Source organism: Bos grunniens, chromosome 6, assembly GCF_055505025.1.
Source record: "Bos grunniens cultivar Pamir isolate PY7600 chromosome 6, Bosgru_T2T1.0, whole genome shotgun sequence".
Lineage (NCBI taxonomy): Eukaryota > Metazoa > Chordata > Mammalia > Artiodactyla > Bovidae > Bos > Bos grunniens.
The window spans coordinates 94,200,403-94,221,051 of record NC_141170.1 but is presented as its reverse complement, the minus strand read 5'-3'; the positions used below and the strand labels follow the sequence as shown (position 1 = coordinate 94,221,051).

Below are 20,649 nucleotides of genomic sequence, written 5' to 3'. Positions count from 1 at the left end.
GTCCTCTATTTGGTTCCTTGTGACATTTTCTTCATCTTTGCACTGGCAACAACCAAAATGTAATTCCGCATGCTTTCCTGCATGCCCAGAAAGACCCACTTAACTAGAGTCTTGCTGGATATTTCCAGACTTCATGTGGAGTGCATGCCAGCATGCTGCATGCATAGGTGACTTTATGCGTAGGGAGGGGGGCTTTACAACAGAGAGGTGCAAAGTTAAGGATAAGTTTTAAATACTTCCATTCTTAAAAGGTTTTAGATGCTTCACCTTCTTTCTTGGCCTATTCTCTCTTCTCTTCCTCTAAATCTTCTGCTCTCTCACCCTCAAGGATTAAAAAGAACAAATCATTTCTGCTTTCTTGGAAAGACCAATTAAGTTCTCGCTTACAGCTCTTTCAGTTTTGGGTATCCTTCTGAATTTCCAAAATCACTTCTTACAAGGGGACAGGTGAATATTCGTTCCTGTGCTAGTGCTAAGTCGCTTCAGTCGTGTCTGACTCTTTGTGACCCTATAGACCCATAGCCTGGCAGGCTTCTCTGTCCAGGGGATTCTCCAGGCAAGAATACTGGAGTGGGTTACCATTTCCTCCTCCAGGGGACCTTCTCAACCCAGAGATCGAACCCACCTCCCTTATGTTTCTTGCATTGGCAGGTGGGTTCCTTACTACTGGTGCCACCTGGCAAGCCCAAATAAGATAGAAAACTTTTCCATCCCAGTCTTCATCTTGGCATTTGGGAAAGGAATTTGGAGAGGTTCATTCTTCTTATTAAATTTTAATGATATTATACAAAAGGGTACTACTTTCAAATTATAAGGCGAATGTGAGTCAACTGAGAAATAAGAATATATACTTTACTTCTTGCTCTCCTTCTCTTTAAATATGGATGTCCTAATTTCTTCCATTGTCAGCAAAGCAGATACTTCCCAACCAAGCTTTGAAAACATATTCTGTAAACGTGTCTGTTGCCCACTATTAAATAACAAAAATCTGTTGCAGTGTTCAGTGTAAGCTCTCTCTCTTTCTAAAGGCTGCATCTGTCCCACAACATGCAGAGTTATTTTTAAATGTGTTAGATTTAATTAGCCCACTACAAGGGACTCTTTTGATGGCATCCTGAAGGAGTGTTCAAATATTTTTAATTTGGAAAAATATACCATACAAAAGCTAGAAGGCTAGTCTCCAAAACAAGGAAGTAGACACCATGACTTCTTCTCTGTTCTTATAGAAATACATGATGGGCATCTACTGGGCATGTGGTTCCATCCGAGCAAACTGAGCAGTTTTTCCATCTCCAGTGTGGAAAACTGTGGAGAAACAGATTCACAGGAGGAAAGATATGCTTTTATTCTAGCACTTGGAACTGGTACATATTGGAAACAAAGGGTTGTAAATCCCCTGCTCTGTTAAGTCTTTGCTTATTTGTTTCTAATTAAAAGTATGTCACGCGTGTTTAAAGACTGTCCTTCATTATTTGCAGGGAATGAATAAGACGTATCAAATTCTGGCTCAGCTTGTAATCCTATATAAAACCATTAGTCAAATGAACAAGATTATACTGTTATTGATACACCATGATCCACAAAGTAGTGGTCCTCCAATGTTTTGAAAGTAAATCCTTCATTTACATGAAAATTGTGAACTACCTTCCCAATAAGATAATAAATGGCACCCACTAGTTGAGAAAACAGAATGCCGCTAAATATTAGCATGCATGTGTCTGACTCTGCAACCCCATGTATGTGTGCTAAGTTTGCAACCGCAAACATGACATTGCAGTTCTAAGACTAGCCAACGTAAAGGAAAAGAACATGAAAGATGGGATTAGAACATCTGAATATAAACTAGGCTCTAACACCTTCTACTCTGAGTCTTGACAAGTCACAATCAGACCTCGATTTCTTCATCTATAAAATGGAGATAATAGTAGTGTCTGTTCTACTGTTCTATGAAATTGTTAAAATCAAGTGATATGAAAGCAATTATTATTACACATGCTTAATTCTTGGAATGTCTATTATTTAAAGTTGTTTGTCTATTCAAATCATTCTTTTTAGGGCAAGAAAAGATTGTCTTTGAAAAATCAAACAACCTTGATTTTTCTGAAGATAGAAATAAACTTTTGTCCTCTTGTTTTACCCCTTAATAACCAAAATTACCATCTCTCAACAGATACAAATTAAAAAGCATTTAAAATCAGCTAGAGAGTTTTTCTTTACATTTAGAGAAGACAAAAGTAAGAGTTAATGAAATAATAAACATGACATCTCAAATTCAGGCAAATATCATTTTCCAGCTTCAAATGCAATACTGTAGACTTCTTACAAACTCAGCTGTCACTAATCGAAAGTAGACATAAACACACATACAGACCTACACATACACTCTGTTGAGAAGTTGTGTAGCTTATTGTATATGAGCTCTGTTCATTCATGTTGGTATTGGTTTTATCTATGTAAAATATTTCATCATTTGCTCTTCTATGTTAAAAAAGAACATTCCAACACAAAGTAATCCAAATATCTATTTCAAATTTTGTCTTTCACTTTTTCACTATTTCCAGGTAGACTAACACCTGAAGGGAAACATATTTTGACCAGGTAACATTTTCAGATTGCATATAGAGTTAGTCATTTTGTCCCTTGTAATACAGAAATCATTTGGGGACTTAGATTTCTCCCAGGTGATGAGTTTATAACTTCATGAAGCCTTTGTATATAACTTCTGAAGTACAAGCCTCCTTCTTGGTATGTAGAAATGCAACTTACATTTTATTATTTGTCATAATGGATATTTGAATTATAATTTAATCTTAGAAGTAATATAATTTTGTAGCTGAAGAAACTCTATTCAGCAGACACTTTTCATAGAGAGGAAACCAAGGCCCAAAGCGGCGAAGTGGCTCACGCAGCGACATCATTAGCTGATGTCACAACTGCAGAGTCCCTGTGTCCTTCTACTTCCCATGGTGTCATTTCTTGCAAGTCGCTCTTCTAAACTAATGTCACCTGCTGGAGGAGAATGTCTAGCGAGACCTTCCCTATTCCTGAGGAAATGCCAGGAGGGCCTGTATCAGAGACCCAGGATTTCAGGTGGTGACAGTCTAAGCTCAGAGGAAAGCTGGGGGTGCCATTAGAGAGAGAGAGAGTAGGACCTTGCTCTCCATGGTGATCGCTGCCCCTGAGTGGAGCCCAGAGCGGGGACAGAGCAGTGCTGTTCCTCCCAGGACTGAGGGGGTCTGTGGTTTTTCCCCTTCCCTAGACAAGCCCAAGAGACTTGCTTGTAAAGTTTACTGGAGGTGACCAGAACCTGCGTGTGAAGCCTAAGCATCGGTTTCCCTGGAAGATTTCAGAATCACAGAATCACGGTTCTTCTCTGGAGTCAGAGCAGAGCACGGCAGGAGGAGTCTCGGGACGGTTGTCTTAGAGCCCAGGAGTATGGCCAGGTCACTTCTTTCCCTGAATACTCCCATTCTTATAAATATTAAAATACAACCTTTGCCTTTTTATACCTCAAAGAGCTGACACACCTCAAACCTGGTACAGCATATAAAAAGTCCCCTTATAATAGAGTCTGCAATCATGGAGCCTGATCTTTAAAGAATCACAGTTGTTTTGTGAAGGAAAAATACCTGCAAACTCCCATAATTTCAAACCTGACACCTGGATGAATGGAGAAAATTTGCCTTGGGAGCCTCCTTCCGTTTGTCAGCCAAAGCACCTTGGATCCGCGGGTCCGTTTTGCAGATATTATTGTTTTCTGTTGAAGAAACTCACAAGTGCAATGCTGCCTTCCTGTCCTCCCCAGAGGGGCCAGGTGGCTGAGACACCTGTCCATGCCGGCACCTGCCAGGCCTGGCGCTCCCTCCCCACCTCACAGATGGCTGGCCACCTGAGGAGATTCCTCTGTGGGACAGAGCTCTCGCCCACGTATCTGCATGTTTTCTTCCTGTCAGAGATGAGATTTTCTTCTTAGCCCCCAAATTCATTCCACCTACGAAAGATAAGCATTCTCAAACCTTTTGCGTTCGCTATAGTATTTTGTTAGCCTTAATAGAAAAAATACCCTAAACTTCAAATCCTTTTTTTTAAGAGTTCCCACTAGTTCTAATGCTTTCATTTAAAATGAAATTTCCCTATTTTCCTCTCCCAAAAGATTCTACTTTTAAGTGTGTAATATCCTCCATGCCCCATTGCAGGCCTTATATTGTATAGTCTCTTTTTTACTTGGCACTATTGACCTTCCCCTTCTTTTTGAATACCCTAACTTCTTTTTCTGCCATGAAACAATTTTTTTCTCTCCTTCTCGTGCAAAATTATCTGATTCCTCTTGAAATCTGTTCCACCAGGAGAAGGATTCTGTTTATCCCAGATACATAGAGACATAGCCTTACTTTGATTTCACTGAACTGGCATACAACAAACTAAACACAGTATTAATTATATAGCACCACTAAAAAATAATTTTATTGATTTATTTCATTATTTTAATGAAGGCCGCACAGGCCTCCATTGCTGTGTGGGCTTTTCTCTAGCTGTGGAGGGCAGGGGCTACTCTTATTGCGGAACACAGGAGCCAGGGCACACAGGCGTCAGTGGTTGTGACTCCCAGGTTCCAGAGCACAGGCTCGGAAGTTGTGGCACATGGGCTTAGCTACTCCGTGGCATGTGGGATCGTCCTGGACCGGGGACTGCACCTGTGTCTCCTGCATTGGCAGGTGAATTCTTTACCACTGAGCCACCTGGGAAGCTCCAGCAACATTTTTATACAGCACCTTGACATAACCTTACAGTTGTTTCATATATGTGTAGCTTGGGTATCAAAATAAAGTCTAAATTCTTCTAGGAAAAAGGTATTTTTAATTTTTCTTAAAATAGACAAATGTTTGTTGAGGTAAAAGTCTCATTGGCTAGTAGCTTACTTATGCACTTCATATAGAAAATATTGAAATTATCAGACCAATGCAGATAGAAGAAATCATCATGTAATAATTGTTTTCTTTAAATTGAGGGAAAAAATTAACTGTATTTCATTTGGTTAGAAGTAGGCCAAAGTGACCTTTGCTGTGTCAAAGGGCAATGTGTTGATATGACACTGATAATTAAAAGGAATCAGTCCCTTATCTTTCATGAAGGTTCTGTTTTGATGAGAATATAGAAAGTGGTATCATATTTCATGTATTTATTGTTGTTATATTAATATACAAATATATTTTACTTATCTATGTATAAATTTGTAATATACTGTATTATATAACTAATATTTTAACATATTTTCATGTGTGAGGGAAAACTGAAATTTTCCACTTAAACTTTGTTAATTCTTTGTTACTTCTTTTCAGACAAAGAAGATATAGGGTACAATATTGAGCAAAAATTATGCTAGCTATTACTGACAAAGTACTATGAAAAGGGACCTTCTCACTATTTATAACATCCAGATTTATGCATTGCCATCACATATAAATATAAGAAGTGGATCTGTATTCATTATAAACTATAATACATAGTGAAGAAGCATCTGCAAGTGATAAATGAAAATTGACAATCATTTTATTTCAATATATAATCTGTAAAAGTTTCCAAAAGTCTAAGGGGTGATATTTATAGGAAGTGGCATTGCATGAAGACAATATGAAATAGTAGAAGCAATACATTCTAAGTTATTGAAATATAAAGTTATCTACTTTACCTTCAGTCCCAGAAAGCAATTAATCTAGTTTATTAAGTTATTACCTAATAATGGTATTTTGAAGGTTTATAAAGAAACCATTCTGTTTTCTTAAAGAACTTAAAACCTTCTGAAGTTGTCTTTATGGTTAAAACTGGCTAAGAAAAAATATTTTCTCAAATAATTCAAAGGAAAACTTCAGCAGTGTCTCTGCCACAAGTGCATTCCACATACACAAATAGTAGAATTAGAGAAGGAATTTAACTAATTGGTGCCTTGATCTTTGAAACTCCCTTAAATTCATACATTTTCTAAGCTGTAAAATGTATGGATTCTATTACATTAGGATATTTTTTTAAAGTTTTTTCCAGGTTTCAAGTTGTAGAATTTTAAGTTACCATCATTCAGTGTTTGTGTTGATCTAGAAAAAGCGAGATCAGTCTTTAGTAGTGGATTTTCAGTGGACTTTAGACACAGACTTGGTAGGGGAAAAAGTAGATGGGGAAATAGTTTTGAAACAGAGCAGAACCCTGTGGTCCTTACTCCCCCACCCCCACCCCCTCGCCTGCCTTTTGTCTGTGGAAAAACTTTAGCCAAACAATAAGTTTAGTCAGAGAAGTGAGAACATGAAGAAACAAAGGAAAACAGTCTAATAAAATGAAATAATAATAGTTTAGTCATTAAGCATAGTTAAGGACCTCTAGTTCCTCCTCAAGGGCCATAGATAATATTCTGAGCCATATCCTGTGAGCTGTCTTATAGATACTGAAATCCCCACCAGGTAGAAGAAAGTTAATTACATTATGACCAGATTGTAACTATGACATGTGGCAAGAGTGTGGCAAGAGGTGCCACACTCTGGAGAACTGGCCTCAAAGAAATAAGAACAAACCAACCCTGGAACTGAAGACTAACTGTACTTAAAACAGCCCCGATGACACTGGTCAGACCATAGATGACCAATTTCAAGATGACTGTCAGAGTCAGCCATACTGTTTCTGCATGTAGTGCCTTTCTTCCGTCTATAAAAGCGCTTGCCCATTGATTGTCAGTGTGCAGGGAACCGGGGGGTGGTAATCGACCTTTGGACAGGAGTCCACCTTCCCCTCACTGTGGATTGTCAGCACCCGAGATAAAGCAAACTTTCCACCAACCTTGCCTCTTTATTGGCTTTTGAGCGGCAGGCAACTGGACCCCCTTACTTTTGATTACAGTTGCTCATTATGAGGATGGATGAAATTCTAACTCTCAGAGATTATTTGTGAGTTACCTATAAATGTAATTACAAAACATGTTAAGAAGATTGGAGTCAATGATTTGATCATTTGAAAACAGGAGAAAATAGGATACCTGGTTTCTAGCCATAAACTGAATTCTCAAAGTTCTTATATCATAATTAAAACAGTGATTGTCATTAAAATCCCAATAATACTTCATTCTTTAGTAATGTAGGAAGCTGGTGCTTTGCATCCCTTGCGCTCTCTCAGTGTAAGTGTGTTGGGTAGAGCGGAATGGGGATGGAGCACCATCTGTTTCTCTCAAGAGCAGTACTCTCTGGTTTTGGCACAAGCAAAGCCATGAAGCACAGGTCTCCTTGTTAAATTTATCTTTAAACATTTTGGAAGTAAAGAGAGAAAAAATGCTACCTCACCGTGTCCTGTGAAGAGAAAATACTTCAGAAAAAAACCATTTCCCTCAATAGTTTAGTATAAGATCAAATCAGACCTAGAATAAATTTACAGATAATAGAGTAAAAGCATAATTGATAGCTATTCGTACCCTGGTCAATAAAACTTTAATAGAAGTGTGTATCAGTCACTCAGTCATGTCCAACTCTTTGTGACCTCATGGACGGCAGCTCACCCAGCTCCTGCATCAGTGGGATTCTCCAGGCAAGAATACTGGAGCGGGCTGCCATTTCCTTCTCCATTAATGGTGGTAGTTAGAATAAATCTTTTCCGTCATATCAGGAGAGAAAATTTCTATTTGCAATTTTTTTTTTAAACTCAGTAAATCTCTTGTTTTTATTTTTCAATTTTAAACACCTTTAAAAGATTAGAAATATCCTTTGAAGCTTTAAGTCTAATATAGAAACATCTTATATGTTTGTTTATTTATATGTACATGACAGTATGAATGCTTGTTATTAAAAAGAAAAAGTGAGATATTTTGTCTCTTTCTTCATCCTAAGCACATGGAGTCAAAACATCAGTGTGTCTAGTCACTTCCACACTTTCAGTATGACATCTTGTCAGAGGCAGAAAGAAGGTAGAGGGGAGTGTGGCTTGGCATGAATCCACCACGCCATGGCCAGATGTGTGATGGTTAAGAGTATCTTCTCTGGAGTCAAGGGTGTCTGTACTGAAATTCCAACTGTCTTACTTCCCAGGGTGCAATATGAGCAAGCTGCTTACCATGTTTGAGCTTCAGTGTCCTCACCTATAAGATGGTGATCATAAGAGTATGAGCATTGTAGGGTCTTTGTTAGGATTAAATGAGATAATCCACAGAAAGTACTCACATGCTACCTGGAACATAGTGATGCTCCATATTTATATGGGTTATTTGTCAATCCTTGCCAAAAGAAGAAATGCTCTCTGTTGAACAATCTGAAGAACTGGTAATGGAGACAGTAATGAGTGCTGGGAAATCAGTGGCCAAACGTGTAGAAGGAAGAAGATGAGGAAAAGCCTTACATTATATCTCAGTCTTCCTAAATGAACAGTGAAAAAAGAGAGAAACAATAGAATGGGAAAGGTTAGAGATCTCTTCAAGAAAATTGGAGATCCCAAGGGAACATTTCATGCAAGAATGGGCATAATAAAGGACAGAAACCGTTAAGGATTGACAGAAGCAGAAGAGATTAAGAAGAGGTAGCAAGGATACAAAAGAACTATACAGAAGAGGCTTTAATGACCCAGATAACCATGATGGCATAGTCACTCTTCTAGAACTGGACAACTGGAATGTGAGGTCAACCAGCCATGTAATTAAAAGATGCTTGTTCCTTTGAAGGAAAGCTATGACAAACCTTCTGCTGCTTCTAAGTCACTTCAGTCGTGTCCGACTCGGTGCGACCCCATAAACGGCAGCCCACCAGGCTCCCCCGTCCCTGGGATTCTCCAGGCAAGAACACTGGAGTGGGTTGCCATTTCCTTTAAAGAGCAGAGATAACATTTTGCCAACAAACCTCCATGTAGTCGAAGCTACGGTTTTTCCAGTAATCACGTATAGGTGTGAGAGTTAGACCATAAAGAAAACGGAGGGCTGAAGAATGGATGCTTTTGAATTGTAGTGCTGGATAAGATTTTTGACAGGAAATCAAACCAGTCAATCCTAAAGGAAATCAACCCTAAATATTCATTGGAAGAACTGATGATGAAGCTCCAGTACTTTGGCCACCTGATGTGAAGAGCTGACTCATTGGAAAACACCCTGATTCTGGGAAAGACTGAGAGCAGGAAGAGAAGGGGGCAGCAGATGATGAGATGGTTACATAGCATCACCGAGTCAATGGACATGAATTTGAGCAAATTCCAGGGGATAGTGGAGGACAGAGGACCCTAGCATGCAGCAGTCCATGGGTTCACAAAGAGTCACTCAGTGACTTAACAGCAGCAAATATCTCAATCTTACTATGTTAATTATGTGGTAGAAATTTGTGGCTAGAAATTTCCCTACTAGTTTGCTTCAAACTATACATGTGAACTTACTGATTTCACACGACGACTTCAAGAGGGCCAACGACATTGGTAAATACAGAAATGGGAGCTTTTAGTTCAAGTTCAACTAGTGACTTCTCATTCTCTGCCCTCCTCATTTCCCAATCATGTTTTCTACAGTTGAATTTCCTTTTGGTCTCTTCCCATTGTTCCAAACAGACTTGTAGGTAAAGTCCCATGTCTCTGGGTTGGTATTCACAATCCTTTATAATCTGGTCTCCAGAATTTTACCAGATACATCCACTAAGTCTTCTCAAGTCTTTGCATGCCCTCAAATCCCTCTCATTCCCCCATTTCACACCTTCACTCATGTTCTTTCCTCTTTCTTTGTGAACATGTTACTCACTCTTCAAGCTCCAGCCCCTGTCAACTCTCTCACGAAGTATTCCTTAGTCATGCCAGAAGAGTAGTCATCTTCTATAAATTCTTGCCTCAATTTTTCTTGTCCCAGAGTTTTCCAATTTTTAGCTGGAATCACTGTAAGAAATACATTTTGCACTGGCACACATTTCATTCAGACATACACCACACACACACACACATACACACACACTCCTAAGCAAAAGCTTCATGAAACAATACTTACTCTCATTATTTACAAAACTACTCTAATGTTGTCTCTTTTCTCTTTCATTTGGGGGAAAAGCTCTGACTGCAATGCATTTATCTTTAACTGTTTAATAACCCAAAGTTTGAGAAACACTGTTATACACATCTCAAACAGAGTATTCTTTGTAATTTATTGTGTACAGATATACTCCCTACCATATTAAAATCTCCTTAAGTGTGATACTGTTTGGTACAACATAAAGTCTTTCACTGTATTTAACTATGCTTTTCATATTGGCTACCAGTGTGTGCAGAAGCAAAAAGGAAAGAAGGAAGGAAAGAATGAAGTAAGGAAGAGAAAAAAGAAATATGAAAAATATCTCTGGAGTTGTAGATTATACTCAGAAATTAAGGTTGTTTTATATTTAGCAAGTCAAAGAGAGAAATCATTCAAGCTATTTACAGATGAAATTCCTATCCAAGTAGTATATGCTTCTGTGAATAACTTCTTCTTCAATCTCAATTTAAACTTAGAAATTAGTATTATATCATGGACTCTAGGGCAAAAAGAAAGATAGCAAAAACAAAATGACTAATTAATAGAGCAAAGGTAACTTCATATGTGCTGTGTTCCTTTTATCTGCTAGATATTGCAAGGTAGGAGGGAAGGGTAGTAAGACCAAGGGTGTGAATGTATCTCCAGAGGTGAAAAAAGCTTTGATTCGGTTTCGGTAAAGCCTGTGAAAAGGCAATGCTGTTGTTCCTGTGTGTACAGAGCATGTCAGTATATGCTCAACATGTCAAGCAATTTCTGTGAGCTCTTTGTAAACAAAGTCAGAGCTAAGCACTAACACTCCCAAGCCCCTCCAATCTATAAAACGAAACAGGAAGAACACTCTTATCTTGTGACATCTCAAATATTACTTTTCACTGACTTTCAAGATTATTGTTTTTTCCTCAAATTCAAAGAGGAAAATTTTGAATGAAATTTAAATTTGACGAGTTATACGAAGGACATGCATTTACTGTAATGACATACCCAATTTGACTGGAGTTTGAACAAAAGTTTTTGTTATTCAGAGTCCACCCTCTTATCAACATGCATTTCTCTGACTCTATATACAACTGACCTTTGAACAACATGTGTTTGAACTACTTGGATCCACTTGTATGACTGTATGTTTGTGTGTATGTGTGCTCACTCGTGTCTGACTCTTTGTGACCCCATGGACTGTAGCCCCACCAGGGTCCTCTGCCCATGGGATTTTCCAGGCAAGAATACTGGAGTGGGTTGCCATTTCCCTCTCCAGGACATCTTCCCAACCCAGGGATCAAACTCGCACCTCTTGTGTCTCCTTCATTGGCAGGCAGATTATTTACCACTGCACCACCTGGGAAACACCATATGCTTGTATAAATGTTAAAAAATTACAGTAATATTGTGTGAAACAAATCTTTCCATAGATCACTGAGAAGCCCTACATGCTTCACTTTAAAAAATAATATTGCAATGGATGTTTTAAGAGTTATTGTAAGACAGTGACTTTTTATTGCCAAAAATAATTATTAAAAATAAACATATAATATATATAACATTGTATTGTCTTCACTTCTGTGCTTTTGATTATTACAGTTGAGAGAAATAAATGATTTTAAAAGGCAGATTTATGGTGGCTCTATTGCCAAGAATTTAGGCTTGTAGCAATTGTTGAATTTTTTAATCTATTGTCTACTAATATATTCCAAATAGACAATAAATTTACATATATAGTTAGACACACACACATCTATCTATCTATATCTATATACGTATATACAGAGAGAGAGAGAAAAAAGGGGGAGAGGAGAGAAAGAAAGGAGAATGCTATGTTCCAGGTAGAAATGAATTACTACTGAGATTTTTTAGTATTTAGTAACAATAACTTGCTATAAAAACACTTGGTGAACACTGCCCAGAGAGTATTTGTTTAATTATTTCACTTGACAATGTTACTTTAGTTGGCTTAATTAAGTGTCAAACTTACACACGTATTCCTCACTGGTTTTGTAAGATATTATTTTCTTTCAGAACAACAGACTGCTCCTGCAATCATCTTAAAAATTCATGCCATTGGTGAGAAGCTGATGGAGTGAATGAATGAATAATGAACTCAAGGTTGAATTCTTTTACAATTAGAAAATTAATTCCAAAACCATACGTACAATTTATTTTGTTTAAATATACTAGAATGTTTCTCAGCAAAATAAATGTAAATTTTAATGAAACTACTTTAACACAATTTTTTTTTCAGACACCTCAGCAACAACCACTCCACTATCAACAACTTCTGAAATAAATACAACTCCACCAACAAGAGATACAAGAACATCACCAAATGGTAAGAATTCAACAGGTGAACTATCTACTGAAGGTAGGATTAATTTTTCATGAAATTTACTCTAACTTTAACAATAAAATTATCACCCATATAATTTAATCATAGGAAAATTATTTGGGAATCTTTTATCTTTGGTATGAAAGTCTGGGTTATTCCCCTATTTCAAAATGTATGTGTTATTTTGGATTGAATACAGAGCCCTGAGATCATAGTGGACTTCTTTTTTTGAATCACTTTTTGTTTGAGAGTGGTCTTATTGTGAGGGTTATACATACAAAGTTTATTTTTAGAGAAGAAAAATTATCATTTCTCAGTCACAAAAATATCTTTCTAACTATTCCAGTTCCCCACATAAGCAGCACAGCTAACATGGTGGAACTGTATTAATAAGAGACTGATTGTATTAGTTACATTGGGATGATAATTGATATAATCAGTAAATTTCAGTAGCAGTGTCATCATTATGGTTACTGGACTGAGTGACACCTGTATCATGTTTTATGGCTCTTGGTATTAAAGAAAATTACCTTATCATCCATGAAAAATAAAATGAGCCATTAGGATCATTCAGTTAAAAACTCAAGAGATCATTAACACAGCACATAATGCATTGTCCATCCTGAAGAAAACATAAAATGAGGCATATCATTTGGGTCCAGAAAACAGTGGAGCAGGGGAAATAGAAATGTTTGTTGATTACCTATGGGCAGAAATATAGTTAGCATGCTAAGGTAACAGAAAGACCTAAAAATCATGTACCCTAATAAACGGAAATCTCCACTGCTGTCTTTCTTGCCCTCATATTCCTTGTTTAACTTCCATTCTAAGACATACGGAAGATTGATAAGGGCTAGTTACTGGACTTGAATGTGATGGTGATACTCAAGAGAAAAGGGGTATTATGAATATAGTTCATTGTTTCCAAACTGTCTAATTCTAATGTGAAACCAAACCAACCCTTAGAACTTCTTTACCGAACCAAGAGAAAGTATTACATTACACATTGAGGGCAGCACAGGGGATTTATTCTCAAAATGTGGTACAATCTGCATTACCAACAAAGGGAAACTCCAAATGACAGTCAGGTAGCCAGGGACCATGAGGCCTTCAACCAACACTCCACAGTCTGAATTATTTCATTTTTTTATTTTAATTTTTACAAAGCATATCTCTCTCTCTCTCTCCATATATATAGATGTGTATATTTTTATATAAAGATATATATATATAATAAAATATAATATTATATATATATACATGCTGCTGCTAAGTCACTTCAGTCGTGTCCAACTCTGTGCGATCCCATAGATGGCAGCCCACCAGGCTCCCCCGTCCCTGGGATTCTCCAGGCAAGAACACTGGAGTGGGTTGCCATTTCCTTCTCCAATGCAGAAAAATGAAAAGTGAAAGTGAAGTCGCTCAGTCATGTCTGACTCTTAGCGACCTCATGGACTACAGCCTACCAGGCTCCTCCATCCATGGGATTTTCCAGGCAAGAGTACTGGAGTGGGGTGCCATTGCCTTCTCCAATATATATACATATATATATGTATATATATATATATATAAAATCTCTATCTCCCTTCAATCTCTCTGAGTTGCCAAATGAGTCCTTGGCTTAAAATTGTTTGATTTTAATTAAACATATTACTTTTGCAAGCAACAGTGTGAAAACATTAGTCACTCAGTCATATCCAACTCTGCAATGCCATGGACTGTACCCCGCCAGGTTCCTCTGTCCATGGAATTCTCCAGGCTAGAATACTGGAGTGGGTAGCCATTCCCTTCTCCAGGGGATCTTCCTGACCCAGGGATCAAACCTGCATCTCTCACACTGCAGACAGATTCTTTACCATCTGAGCCACCAGGAAAGCCCCTGTAATCAATAATATCCCCCCAAAGAACCAGGAAACAGAGAAGATAAGTGCAGATGTTGCATGAAGTCCCAAAGAGTTAAAGTTCCACAGTTTTTCTGTTAACTACTTGGAACATATGCTTTCTAAGTGGGAAGATCCCTAGCCTGCCTACAATGGTCTATGATGAATAACACTGTCTAAATAATATGTAAGTGATCATGGTAAGTGATCATGAAAGGGTGGAGGTGGAGGTTTCACTGAAAGAATCCAGAATTGTAATTTGTGATACCAAGAATACACCTTACCTTTTTCACTTGAAAGGGAAATTCTATACCTACTCATGTGAAACATAATGGGGGAGACCTTTACATCAACTTTACCTTTGGTGGCTCCTGTCGAGGGACACTTGATAGAACAGTTGAAATCATGTGTACACACACACACACACACACACACACATTTCTCCTATTTCCTTTTGAGGGACATTTTTCAGATGCTTACTCCTTGGAAGAAAAGTTATGACCAACCTAGATAGCATATTCAAAAGCAGAGACATTACTTTGCCAACAAAGGTCCATCTAGTAAAGGCTATGGTTTTTCCAGTGATCATGTATGGATATGAGAGTTGGACTGTGAAGAAATCTGAGCGCCGAAGAATTGATGCTTTTGAACTGGTGTTGGAGAAGACTCTTGAGAGTCCCTTGGACTGCAAGGACATCCAACCAGTCCATTCTGAAGGAGATCAGCCCTGGAATTTCTTTGGAAGGAACGATGCTGAAGCTGAAACTCCAGTACTTTGGCCACCTCATGCGAAGAGTTGACTCATTGGAAAAGACTCTGATGCTGGGAGGGATTGGGGGCAGGAGGAGAAGGGGACGACAGAGGATGAGATGGCTGGATGGCATCACTGACTCAATGGACATGAGTCTGAGTGAACTCTGGGAGTTGGTGATGGACAGGGAGGCCTGGCGTGCTGGGATTCATGGGGTCGCAAAGAGTCGGACACGACTGAGCGACTGAACTGAACTGAACTGAACTGATTACCCATGTAATAAAAACTAAACTAATCTGTCTGTTTTTCAAAAGTTGTCCAAGTAAGTTTTAAATTATTCACAACCAATTATAAAAATGGTAATAGACTAGAATAGTTTTACTTTTTTAAAAAATTTTTATTATAAAGATGTCCATATGTACCCACAAATAAAGAATACTGTAATTCATCTCTCAGAATCAATAATCATCAAGCTTTTACCCCATCTGCTTCATTTTCCTTTGTCTTTCTCCTTCCTTCCATCCTCCCACCTTCCTTCCCTCTTCCCTGCTTTGAACCTCCCTCATCCTTCCTTCCTGCTTCTTTTCTTCCGTTATTCCCTCTCTCTCTCTCTTTGTATTTTGCTTTTGGATATTTTGAAGGCAATTCAGAGTGTATGCCATTTTACCTCTGCACACCAAGAGTGCATCACAAAAAATAAGAACATTTATTACAAAGCTACAGTGGAAAATCCATGGATGGAGGAGCCTGGGTAGGCTGCAGTCCTTGCGGTCGCTAAGAGTCGGACACAACTGAGTGACTTCACTTTCACTTTTTACTTTCATGCATTGGAGAAGGAAATGGCAACCCACTCCAGTGTTCTTGCGTGGAGAATCCCAGGGACAGGGGAGCCTGGTGGGCTGCCGTCTATGGGGTCATACAGAGTCGGACGTGACTGAAGCGACTTAGCAGCAGCAGCAGCAACAGTGTCATCAAATTTCCCAAATTAATAGTAATGAATTAGTATCATTTGAAATCCATTTCAAAGGGCTTTAATGGTTAAAATCTAATAGAACAGTGGGAGAAAAAAGAAAATGAGTACATTCTGGGGTCTCTGAAGAAACCAGCTGAAAGAATGATGGTGGAGAAGAGATGAAAAAGGAAAGACAGATTCTGCTGTCCACAAACTACTGGGATCCAGGATGAGAAACAGAAAGTCTGGCATGGTGGAAGAGATGGGTGAAGACATTGGGCAGCTGGGGATCCACTGCAGTTGAAGGAAAATGAGGGAACAAGAGTGGAGAAGAGAAAGGAACTCCTTCTTATCTGATTTACTTGATCACCACTTGTATATTAAGGGCATAAGTTAGTTGGACTTAATATATTGATACTGCCTGTGTTCCTAAAAACAATGTACTTAGTACACAGACGAAGAACAGACATTGGAAGGACTGATGCTGAAGCTGAAGCACCAATACTTTGGCCACCTGATGTGAAGAGCCAACTCATTGGAAAAGACTCTGATGCTGGGAAAGATTGAAGGCAAATGGAGCAGGGGGCGGCAGAGGATGAGATGGTTAGATAGCATCCCTGACTCGGTGGACATCAATTTGAGCAAACTTTGGTAACTAGGGGAGGACAGAGAAGCCTGGCGTACTACAGTCCATGAAGTCTCAAAGAGCGGGACACAACTTAGTGACTGAACAACAACAAAGAAGACCATGGAAAATTGGCCTCAAATTCTCATATTCTGACCAGTGTATCAGGATATACGGCTTTCTCTTTTCAGGCTTGTGAGGGGTTTTATATGTTATCTCATTCTTCAAAGTAACCACTTTTAAATTATATAATAGTACCATAAAAAGTATATCTATAGTGAAATCATTTTTATTCCCCATTCCTCATGGCCACCAAGATCATTTTAGACATAAAGGATTTACCAAAAAATACACCATGGAGAAACATTTTTATTTTCATTTTAAGTTGTCCCAATCAGATATTCTTCTTAAAGGTCAAAAGATAGTTGATTTAAGTGTTCACATTTATCTAAAATACATACATTTTCTTCCTTATGACAATGGCAGAAATTCTATCATCAGAAAAATGGAAAATGCGCAGCCAAGATAGGAATCCTTGCAGTGAAGTAGTCAAGGTGGCAGAGGTGCTGATAGAGCTTTGCCCAGAGCAGGCTTGTTTTCAGAAGTTTACTCCATTAGAGAGATGGGATTTGACCTATTTCTCGATGTGTATCACATGCTCTGCCCATTTTACTCAAAGGCCAAATGGCCAGGGTTAAAATCAACATTTGGTCAACACTGAATATCATCATTATAAAAGGAAATTTTAAAAATAAACCTGCAATTTCATTATTAAAATGTAACTATTATTCAACATTTTAAAAACACTTTATAGTAAGATATTTTAACAAGCTGAATCATAATGCAGAATAAAAATTCTCAGCACAGATACTTCAAATTTTTGATACTAAATAAGCATTCAGTTTCAATTGAGGTCAGTAGAGAGACCAGGGATTTGGGGCCATTTCTTCCCTATAGGAGGCCAGTTGTGGTGGTGTTTAAGATGCACTTATGCTCTAGAAACAAAAATAAAACTATAAAGAAGACTTTTAAAAGGCATTCTTGTAAATTTTCTTGTATGATTAACGGGGAAAAAAATAGGCTTGGGGACCACATTTTTCTCCATATCTTTCTCTTTTATCCATTGTCTTTGTATTCTTTGTGAAGTTTGAATTTAACTTGAACTACTTGGGATATCTCTGTTACTTTTTTTTTTCCTTTTTATAAAATTTCAAAGTAGTAAAGGTGACATTTTGCTTGTAGTTTATCTTCACAAGTTATGACATGTTCCAAAATTAGACACTTTCTTGAAACACTTGTGTTCTAAATAGAATTAAACACAACTCTAAAAGGTTATTTTGGAAAATATTATGAATGATAGTTTACTAAACCACTTTTCACAGAGTAGAATTATATTCTTATGATTTAATCTTTTATAAACATTTATTGACTCAAAATAATATATCCCTAAAAGATATACATAGCTATGCATGTTAAGTCATTTCAGTCGTGTCTGACTCTTTGCTACTTTGTGGACTGTAGCTGACCAGGCTCCTCTGTCCATGGAATTCTCCAGGCAAGAATACTGGAGTGGGTTGCCATGTCTTCCTCTAGGGGGATCTTCCAGGGAATCTTCCTGACCCAGGGATCAAACCCATGTCTCCTGCGTCTTCTGCACTGCAGGCAGATTCTTTACCCACTGAGCCATCTGGGAAGCCCCAAATATAGATATAATCTCTTAATGATCATATTAAATTCAGTCTATTTCTTTGGTTAACTATTATATAGTATTATTAATTTTGTGCATATAATTGACAGACATAACAATCCTCATTAGATATTGCAGCACTTTAATTTTGCAATAATAAAGATGCATCTGTATTTCAGAATTTTAACATTCTTAGCACATGAAAAAAATTTTACGAAAATGCTTACCCGTATTTGAAAATGAATATTTATACATTAATAATAAATCTAAAGTACACTAAGCCTTTTATGTCAAGCATATTGTTACAGTGACTGTATATAGAGATCATCAGCATCATCACAAGATCACTGTTCACACACAAGTCCCGGGAACATCAGAAATGTACAACCACTTAACTCTTCTATTTTCTAAAGACCAAGATGAAACAGAAACCAAATAGATTTCTGATGAATACTTGAGCCAAAGCTCAAATTTGTTCCATCTCTTCCCACTATCAAACACGATACGTATAAAAGAAAAGGATCCAGAACTTCAGAAACTCAAAGATGATACACATTTTTTCTATTTACCATTATGTGTCCTAATTATTTTCTGTAATCATCTCTGTGTCTTCGATTTTCAAGCAGTAAATGAAATATATGCCAATAAAACATAATGACACAATGATAATCATTGTGTAAAAATTAATTATAGGAGTTTACAGTTTCCTTTATTATTTATAAGAATTTAATTAAGGTTATTAATGGTACCAAGAATAGGGATGAAGTGAAAACAAAGGCACTGTGTTTGGCTGGAGGGGACACTTAATTTATATTTTTAACATCTTTACCTTAAAAAGCACACAAACAAGAAATCTTTACCTTAAGGTACTGGGATCATGTGAGTGGACAATGCAAAAATCTCAAACCTAACTTTCAGCAATAACATTTCTGTTGTTGGTTTCTTCTTTTACAGTTATAACCACATATTGAGTGTAGAAAAATCTTAGGTAGTCTCAATTGCTGTCCACATTATAATGCACAGAATCTGCCTATTACAGTCACTTTCCATTGCTGCTGCTGCTAAGTCTCTTCAGTCGTGTCCGATTCTGTGCCACCCCAGAGACGGCAGCCCACCAGGCTCCCCTGTCCCTGGGATTCTCCAGGCAAGAACACTGGAGTGGGTTGCCATTGCCCACTCCAATGCATGAAAGTGAAAAGTGAAAGTGAAGTCACTCAGTCATGTCTGACTCTTCACGACCCCATGGACTGCAGCCTACCAGGCTCCTCTGTCCATGGGGTTTTCCAGGCAAGAGTACTAGAGTGGGGTGCCAGGGCCTTCTCCGTTTCCGTTGCTTGAATAACCTATATTCCCTAATAAACAGTGAAGAAAGAGGAGTGAGCAATAAACCAAACTTTCAGCACCTGCTTAGAGGTGTTTGTCCTCAGCAACCCTCCAAAGATCTTATCTTCCTCTTATGGTTCCCTCCTGTATTCCAATATTCAGCTCCAGCCAGCTTACCTTTGAAAACTTTCCCTGGACCAGGGTTTTAAAGTATCATGTAAACTGTGCAGAGCTAAATAGTTCCTCCCTCAAACACATCACGCATATGTATATAAGAACGAAGATTTTATAAATGTCACATAGTAAAAGTAGAGCCTGTGCCCTATTCGCAAAAGGACATTCTAACATGCTTTAAGAAAAAAGGGAATGCTATTATGAGTAGTGAATCAGTCAGTTGTGTTCACTACTTAAAGGAGATCTTTATCCTTCGGTTGGTCCCTCTATCCTGTATGAGTGCCATCTTCCCTGAAACAGCGTTTACTACATGCCTACTCTGTGCCAGGAAGTTTTCTTCATGGTAACATAGGCGACAAAGATGACTAAGAGCCAGCTGGAGCATGTGGTGGCTGCAGGGAGTGGGAGGAGGAGCAGGGAAAAAAACCAAAATGACTAAGACTTAGATACTGCCCTCCAAAGCCTTGGAGATGGCCTTGAACACAGTGGGAATTCAACATTTCATAAATGAAAAAAAATTAATTACAAGAGTTTGCAGATTCCTTTATTGTTTATGGTTATTAGAAGTTTCAGAGTCATAACTAAGTCAATAAAATTAAATGTTATTTTGGAGAAAAAAATCATATTACTCCTAGGTCCTATTGACCAAGTAGTTTTTCTCACTAGGAAATATAAAATGATTTTAAATCATTTACTTTTACAACTTTTTTGCATGTTTCAATATACCCAGGTAACAATCTGCAATAGAAATCTGCTTTGGAGGCCTGTTATACAAAAATGTGTGTGAAATGTGTGTGTGTGTGTGTTTACTGGGCCACCTAAGCGTTCAGTAATTATATTCTTTAAGGTGGACAAAAATGGGAAATGGAAAAAGTAAAGCTACACAAAAGTTTCAGTTCAGTTCAGTTGCTCAGTCGTGTCCAACTTTTTGTGACCCCATGGT

At 37.9% G+C, this 20,649-nt stretch overlaps 1 protein-coding gene across 8 annotated transcripts in view; it reads left to right on the top strand.

The window, feature by feature from the left end:
- The window catches only part of EMCN (endomucin), a 134,356-nt gene that overhangs the window by 30,455 nt on the left and 83,252 nt on the right, over nucleotides 1–20,649 (top strand). For 4 of the 8 annotated variants that reach the window (XM_086406757.1, XM_086406755.1, XM_086406752.1 and 1 more), the window contains exon 2: nucleotides 12,231–12,317. In XM_086406757.1, coding sequence (XP_086262883.1) covers nucleotides 12,231–12,317 — 87 coding nt within the window. Of the gene's footprint in view, nucleotides 1–12,230; nucleotides 12,351–20,649 lie in introns of all 8 variants that reach the window. The other 4 variants (XM_086406756.1, XM_086406754.1, XM_086406751.1 and 1 more) reach the window with 1 other exon arrangement.